The following is an 8,793-nucleotide window of genomic DNA, read 5'->3' as shown; positions in this document are numbered from 1 at the left end:
AGTGTCAATTCTGCTCAAATCTGTCCTTTTACTTTTCTCAGAATGGCTTCTATACTCTTTTAAAAAAGACGTAATCGCTTGTTCTTCACACAGTCAGCATTTCGCAGTCCCTGCTCCTTGTTCGTCATCTCCTTGAACTCCCAAACGTCTGTCGAATCCGAGAACGTCCCTGGTCTCAGATGGCTTCTGTTCTCCAGCAGTACGCCCATGCGCTTGTCAGCTTTAGTTTGGCCAAGGTTACAGTTGCCTCTGTGAAGTACGAGGTCCCCTTGAGACGTCACCTCCAGAGATTCGACTTTCACCCTGAGCATCCATCATTTGCCCCTTCTTCCTCCCCGGTCTGACTGTTGGGTTTCCTCGAGCTGCAGATGATAGATGTGCTTGCGGAACAACAGGAGACAGAATGAGGAGGATACGTACGGTTATGTAAAGAGATGTGTGGGCAGCATTTGAAATCGATGTGAGTTGAAGAGTGCCATCAGCAGCACTAAACAAGTGCAGATCCAGCGGTGATATATTGGAAAGTTGACGCCTCCACACACTTCCCTTCAGCTCATGACCCCCTCCATGAGTTCTTGCAGTTTTTTCCCTTTCTAGTGTGGATTCATTATTCCTTTTAATGTGCTTTCTCTCTAATTAAGGTACTAGGCTGCCTTAATTGCTCCCGGTCTGTATCATCTGTTTAAGAGTTTTTCTTTCCTTTTTTTTTTCAACCCAGATAGACTTTTCTCTCTGATGTTTGTGCGATATCAGTCTGTGCTTATGCTGCTATTTTTTCCATTCTCATCATTAAACCTGGTCTTGTTTATGTAGGACAATATCCCGGATTTGACAGAAACATCAAGCACCACCTAGTTAAGTGTTTTTCGCACTCAAAACAAGCATGGCTTCAAAAATGTTGAACGTTTTTGATTTCCTTTTGACTCCAGCATGCTCTAAATAGTATGATGTTAAGGACGCATTGATTTTAGGATTCTTATGATTGCATAATATGACTAACACTATAAATGGCTAAGTAGACAAAATGGGAAGTGACACTTAAAAAAAGTCACACTTAAAAATGTATGAGTAAAACTACTTTTATAATGCCTATAAGGTTGTAAGTGTGGTGTTACCAAAATATAAAACTATTTTTATTTATAAATTATTTTAGAATTTCTAATGTTATTGTATAGTATAGTATATTGTTATAAATCAGGTAAAATAAGTCATATATATATATATATATATATATACACATATGCCCCTGTTACACTTAATGTTGTCACATCTTCCTATTTAAATATTACATAAAATGAGAACAAAAATAATTATATTTTGTATTTTACTTAATATTTGTAATAATAATTAGAAATTTCAAAGTGATTGTATGCATTTTTATATTTATTCTGAAATAGTAACTAAAGGCAGTAACAATTTTTGGGGAATAAATTGCATATTAATTTCAACATTTATTAATACATTGTTAAAATCAAATGTTCGTTAACATTCATTTATGCTCTGTGAACTGACATGAACTAACAATGAACCACTGTATTTGTATTAACTGATGCAAACAAAGATGAATAAATACTGATTTTGTTTGTTCATGTTAGCTGACACATTAAATGACACCTTACTGTAAAATGCTACCAATATTTTTTGTTTGTGAAGTAATTTTTATTGTATTTTCGGATCATCGTCATAAAAGCTCTGTAAACACTGCCATAGACACAAAGATAGAGCTTTCATTTCATCATGCTGAATGCTAAAACAGTTAGCACGTTTTCAGACTGTTTCGAGTTTTATTTTGACGTGACACAAAGTAGTGGTATCTAAGTGGGAAAGATGTTTACTTTTTTATAATTAGTCAATAATGCCATAATTTTCTTCATTTAGACTGAGAGCTCGCACAAAACCGGCAAAAAAAAACTCCCAAAAAGGAGGCAGGATTTTTCACACAAACCAATCATATTCAGTCTTAAAGGTGCTGTATTTTACTTTTTAACTCTACTAAAGCATAGAAAAACCATAATAAATACCATAATATATTTAAGAAGCATGCTAATTTAACATAATAGTTTTTCTGAAAAACAATGATACACACAGTTATTCTCCTTTGAAAATGTCTGTCCTGGACCGGAACGTCGGTCTCTGTTTTGGTTTGTGAAACCCGTCCACTGACCGTTTACCCAAATGTGTTTAGGCACCCTGGGTTGTCAGTTAGTGGAAAACGTATTTAATTTAATTCCTAATTAAATGCTCTCATTCCTGTTTTTGTCGTCGTCAATCTGGCAACCTGCATGTGTATTCCAGTCTGAGAAAGAGCGGCCGGGTAAAGAAAACCCTCTCCAATATTTTTAATTTGGACTGCAATGCCTAGTTCAACCACTTGGTGTCCATCCTACATACAGCACCTTTAACCAACCATAACCAATTATAGCGCGAACCATAACCTCTCACTTGACTTTCCCCCATTCATTCTCAATTACAACCCAGAAAAGTCACTGCACGCTAAGGGCTCTCTGCTGTAAGTCTATGGACTGAAGGGAGACAAGCCTCCACTGTAACTTCACCTGCGGGTGTCGCTGTTGGACAGTGATACTTTATAAAAACGAGTGACTTTTAGACTTTGATGCCATATTTAGTACTTTTTGCGATTTATTTTTGTAATATCGATTACTGCCTCCCTTGTTTTTTCCCCTTTCTCAATCTGTTTTTAGAACATTAATCTTATTTTGCATTGATTTTTTTATGTTTAACCAGCCTTACAACAGCTGTTCCTGGAAAATAAACACTAATTGCTTGATCTGCCTTTCATGTATCTACTAACAGCTGTTGTGTAATTCTCAGGTGACAAGCTACCTTGCTGAGGTGAACAACAGAGCAAAGAGTTAGCCGTGTCTCTCATTTACTCCTGACAACTTTCAGGTCGAGGTCAGCTCCATCTAAATTCCAATGCAGGGGAAGCTCAATTTGAGTTACATTCATTTTAGACACAATTTTAATCCCCCTCATGTAGCTCCAAAACCCTATTAGCACACAAAAATATTTTTTTAAATGTATTTTTCTCTTCTTATTTTTTCTGTCCATACAATAGAAGTCGGTTGAGACCACTGTTTTGGACCACATTTATTCTGATTATGTGGACAACAACAGTTAAATGGCAGAATTGCCATTTCTGGGTAAAACGGCCCATTAAGGAGGTAATATGTTTTGAAATGTATGTGTAACTATGCAGTGGTAAACGTACAGTATTTTCATTCAGTTTGGAGTTATTGCACATCTGCATGGACATATATATTCGTATGAGAAAACTTTCCTGAAGACAATTAAATTTAATGAGGAGTTGAAATATGCTTTGTTGACATCTCATGAGGGGGAGAGACTGTAGGGGTGGAAAGAAAAGTGTCAGGGTATTAATCATTGTTTATTATTAGTATTCATGGTTTTCTGACTTAATGACCCGTGACACAAGCTTTGACATCTGAGTCATAGTCAGGTGTAGTTTTCTATTCACCTCACGCTGCTGATCGACTTATAGCGATCCTGTGCTCTCCTGTGTTTGTTGTTTGAAGTAGTGGTCTGTGCTGATTGGACAGCTTCATGATGTCATCTGATATGGGCTTGAACCTGGGGCTGGTCATGTGTTTGGGTTACCAGAGATGATGGGGGAGGGGAGAAGAAGGATTGTGCCGTGGTACATTTGTAATTTCACTTTTCAATAACAACCTGGTATTCTGGGAATGGACTGTTAAACTCACTATGTTTAACTGTATGATCAGAGTGGGCCTGAATATTCATGTAAAAATGCACTGACTGGGCTGTCTTCCACTGCACATTTGTAATTTGTACATTTTATCTAAGGTTTTTTTTTTCAGTCTTTTGAAAAAATGCTAACTCACATAAACCAACCATGATCTTAAGTCATTTTGCCTAGCTCAAAGCTCAATACAGTTAATTTATTCCTTGGCTTATAAAGATAAAGAATTCATGATCCTAAAGAGGGCATTAAGTCTTCTGAGATTTCAGCCTGTTCATGTGTAAAGTGTGTATGACATATTAAAGGGTTAGTTCACCCAAAATCCCAAAAATGTAAATTCTGTCATTAATTACTCAGCCTCATACCAAACCCGTAAGACCTTTGTTCATTTTCAGTTCATTTTTCTTTTGATGAATTCTGAGAGCTCTCTGACCCTCAATGATAAGCTGTGGTTAATCAATACTTGTTTTTTGTGTTTCTAGGTGTGAGGTGCAGTGATTTGGCCCCAGTAAGGTAGGGAAGGGCATGGCGGGTTGTCCACGCCTGAGCTTACCGGGGCTGTTTGTGCTCCTAATCACTGCATCCCTAACACATGGCCAAAGCTGCCCACAGCGCTGTGACTGTATCCCTCATCAGAGAGCCGTGATGTGCCAGAACAAGCGTCTGGGCTCTATTCCTGGAGGCATCCCTACTGACACACGGCTGCTGGATCTGAGTGGCAACAGTTTGCGCTGGGTGGAATACAATGACTTGGCGACTCTCTCGAAACTTGAAGAATTGGACTTGAGCGAGAATCTCATCAGCGTGTTGGAGCCCAACGCCTTCTCCAGCTTGCTCAACCTGAGAGTGTTGCGTCTACGAGCCAACCAGCTTAAACTCGTGCCCATGGGTGCCTTTTCACGTCTCACCAACCTCACCACTCTGGATCTAAGTGGGAATAAACTGGTCATCCTGTTAGACTTCACCTTCCAGGACTTGAAGAACCTCCGCAATTTGGAGGTTGGTGACAACGACCTGGTGTACATTTCAAACAAGGCTTTCCTAGGACTGGTGGGGCTCCGGGAGCTAACCATTGAGAGGTGCAATCTGACCTCTATAACTGGACAGTCTCTTTCCTACCTTCGCGGCTTGGTGACTCTTCGATTACGCTACCTCAGTATCCCTTCGTTGGAAGAGCAGAACTTTCATAAACTAGGTGGACTGCGGGGTCTTGAGATTGACCACTGGCCCTTCCTTGAGTACATCTCTCCACACAGCTTTCAAGGTCTCAACCTTTCTTGGCTCTCGATTACCAACACCAACATTTCCACCGTGCCTACAGGAGCCCTTCGCAACCTAATTCACTTGGCAAGCCTCAACCTGTCTTACAACCCCATCTCAGTTCTTGAGTCCTGGGCATTGCGGGATCTTATCCGCTTGAAGGAACTGCACCTAGTTGGTACAAACCTGATATCAGTGCAACCCTACGGTCTTGGAGGCCTGCAACAGATACGATTGCTCAACTTGTCAAACAATGGATTAGTGACCCTAGAGGAGGGGTCCTTCCACTCGGTCAACACGCTGGAGACATTGCGTGTAGATGGCAACCCTCTTTCCTGCGATTGCCGCCTACTGTGGATCCTGCAGCGCCGGAAGACCCTCAACTTTGACAGAAAGTCACCAGTTTGCGCCACACCCGTGGAACTGCGAGGAAAAGCACTCAGTACCTTCTCGGACTCTGCACTCTTTGACCATTTCACCTGTAAGCGGCCTAAAATTCGAAACCGCAAACTGCAACAGCTGACGGCACGTGAAGGCCAAGTGGTGTCATTTGTATGTCAAGCACAAGGAGACCCAACTCCGGTCATCTTTTGGATTTCACCTCAGCGCCGACGTATCACAACCAAGAGCACTGGGCGGGTGATTGTCCTACCTGAAGGTACGCTGGAGATCCGTTACGCCCAGGTTACAGATAGTGGGACTTATATCTGCATCGCAAGCAATGCTGGTGGCAACGACACCTATTTTGCCACCCTAACAGTCAGTGGATTGCCATTGGATGGTGCTTTGGCAGCCAATCGCACCTACTATGTGGGAGATCTAAATGACACGAACTTAAACGACACACGTGTCTTCCTAAAATTCACATTGGATCTCAAGACCATCCTGGTGTCCACCGCAATGGGCTGCATCATGTTTTTGGGTGTTGTGCTTTTCTGTTTCATTCTCTTATTTGTGTGGAGCCGAGGACGAGGTCAGCACAAGAACAATTTCTCAGTTGAGTATTCATTCAGAAAGGTAGATGGTCCCGCTGCCAGTGGGGGTCAAGGAGGGGCACGAAAGTTCAACATGAAGATGATATAAAATGGGTATACCATCAGTTTAAAGGAGTTAAACGCACATTATTGTTATTTCAAACTGAAATACATTTCTACTACCAGTCCTGCATATGACACAGTGGGTTTTAATGGGAGCAATGAATATTGTAGTCGCTGAGGGGTGCTTTCCATCAGCAATTATTTATAATCTGACCTTACTTTTGGTGTCTTGGGATATTTTACATATTTATTAAGACATTTATGATGAATTACATACTTGCCGCTGGCATTAGGTACCCATTTTAAACTTTCTCATGTGAGAAGGCCAAGCTTGTAGTGATATATAATGACCATTAAAAATACTCCCAAGCAATTTCCCACAGAACGTGTCATTCTAAAAAGTTCAGTTATGCTCTTAATATTATGGAGATTGTTGTGAGAAAAGTCCCGAATGATTTAGAATATAATTATTTAAAGAGGTGCTTTCTGCTTGCCAAGAAATTGCCAATGCCCTCAAAAGTAAAAAAATTGAACATTATTGCATTTTGCAAGGCAATTTAATTTTTAAGCTCAGTAGTTTGTAGGCAATAAAGTGGGCATACACTTCACACTGCCAATTTAACAAGGATTTGTTGTTGGATTAGCCCCAAATCTTAGCCTGGGAACCACTTTGTTGGAAACAAGAGATGCTAGAAGACTGTTTAAAAAGTTAAAACTGTTTAATTATATCTTACTTAAAAAGTTAGTTGATTAAGTTTGCTATGGATAATAAGGCTACCGAGTGCTTCTATATTACACTGCCACCTACTTCTGAGTCATGCCTGAATAAAATTAAACACACACACACACACACACACACACATGCATAAAAGGTACTGTAGTAACAATTGAAAAGCACATTGTCTTTATAAAAACATTACATATTTATCAGCTAAATACCAATAGCCTCAGTATCTAGACTGAGTTTAAGACATTTTGTATCTTATTGTATATATGTATATATATGGCTGTTTGTGTGTTCATTATGGTGCCCTGTTCTCATTTTAAGTAAATTAATGTGAAATATTTTTATTTAATATAAAATGTTCTTAATGAAAGATATTGTGTGAAAACTCTTAAAGAGTTACTGCTTTAAAAAAAAAAAAAAAAAAACTTTCTTAGCATTTGATTGCAGGTGACTTTCAGTTGTTGTACTGTATGTCTTTATGCCTCTTCTATGTAAGTGTAAGTGTGTTTAAAAGGGAATGTCAGTCCCAAAACTTATTTTATGTTCATTCGCATGAGTATACAGTCAAAGATAGCTTTTTATGCACAGGCCACTGATCTTTTGATCCATCCAGGAGTTCTTACGCTTGCATTGTCTGTTTATAAATAGCATTTATGATGAGTTAGACCTTGCTCAAGTGCTGCCGCTTAAAATGAAAGAGGAAGGGACTTTACAAAGCTGTTCTGCTGCCCCCTAATGTTAAAATACGACCGTTTAAAGAACAGGGTATCAGTCACAACCTTATTGCCTTCTACTGGTCAATCTGTAAGCTTAAATTAATTCGATTATGAGCTGTTTTATTTAAACACATAAAACACAGCGCCCTGTGCTGTCTTATTTTAAGCAGCATTGTATGTACTTTGCAAACTGCCAGAATTTGTCAATAATTACTGTAAAAACTGATTAAAATAAGCTTTTTTGATATTTTTGTAAAAAGTCATTTTACAGTTTTTATTTATTGTCATTTAAATAAATGGGTATCCACTGCATTTTTATGTTCTGGATAGATTTATTCTTATTTAATATGTTAAGAATATTGTTCTTATATTATACCAATGAAAAAAAAAATGCTGTTTATAAAAGCATTTATCTGTGTTTGAAATTCTTCTTTTTTCAGATTTTTCATGTCATCATAAAGTAATATTATATATGAATGTTTTCGACTGATGGTTTATGTAATGCAATGCAATGCATATATAACATCTAATGGTTCTCAACTTTATTTTTTATTTTTGCAAATGCCAAGATGTTGTTCAAAATAAACAATTCACTGCATTTTTTTTTTTTTTTTTTTTTTTGAAAAACTGACAGTTTACTTTTTATTTTTAAAACCAGAACAATAAAACCCAATCCGAGGAGAACAGCAGGCGAATAATGTCAGATGAACACTCAACTTCAGGTTTCACAAACTTTAAATGAAATGACAGCTGAGCAATTGTCGGCCATAAGCATCTGGTACAGTCATGTATGCACAAGAAAATGTCAATTATTTCTTGTCATGACACTTTTCTACTCATCCCATCTGCTTTATAAAACAAAACAGAGTCGTGTTTCCTGAAAGAAGTAAAAAGCACCGATATGAAGGCAAATAATGGTGCACTTATAAAAAAAAGTTATTGAAAACAAATGTAAAATATTTAATTACATGACCTTCTGACCTTGCTTCTAAATGAACGATATCACAGGTAAGTACAGCATTTTCACACAACAGCCCTCTTATTTACATATAAACAAAATAAAAACAAGTTCAATCGTAATACAAAATGGGAGTGGGTTTTGATGTCTTCAAGATCTAGTCGCCTGTGGCCAGGTATTTAGTTCTAAACAGTCTATGAATAAACTGAAAAGAGAAGTGTTGTGTTTCACTTTCACACCAAAGATGCACGATCTCTATCACTGCAATACTAATATGCATTTACCCATTACAGAGATTAGCACTCTGTACAAAACCAGATAATGATCTCTGCAGGTATTGTGTTTTCCATTGA

The 8,793-nt window shown here is 38.2% G+C and overlaps 1 protein-coding gene across 1 annotated transcript; it reads left to right on the top strand.

Annotated features, from left to right (window-relative positions):
* The first annotated feature begins 4,267 nt into the window (after nt 1-4,267).
* Nucleotides 4,268-7,038, top strand: LOC113079286 (leucine-rich repeat and immunoglobulin-like domain-containing nogo receptor-interacting protein 3). The gene has a single exon (XM_026251527.1). The coding sequence runs from the start codon at nt 4,268-4,270 to the stop codon at nt 6,083-6,085; it is 1,818 nt and encodes a 605-aa protein (XP_026107312.1). The 3' UTR covers nt 6,086-7,038.
* The last annotated feature ends 1,755 nt before the right edge of the window (nt 7,039-8,793 follow it).

This window comes from Carassius auratus, unplaced genomic scaffold (assembly GCF_003368295.1).
Source record: "Carassius auratus strain Wakin unplaced genomic scaffold, ASM336829v1 scaf_tig00027579, whole genome shotgun sequence".
In the NCBI taxonomy this organism is placed as follows: Eukaryota; Metazoa; Chordata; class Actinopteri; order Cypriniformes; family Cyprinidae; genus Carassius; species Carassius auratus.
The sequence above is the reverse complement of the archived record's forward strand: the minus strand, read 5'-3'. Positions and strand labels throughout refer to the sequence as shown.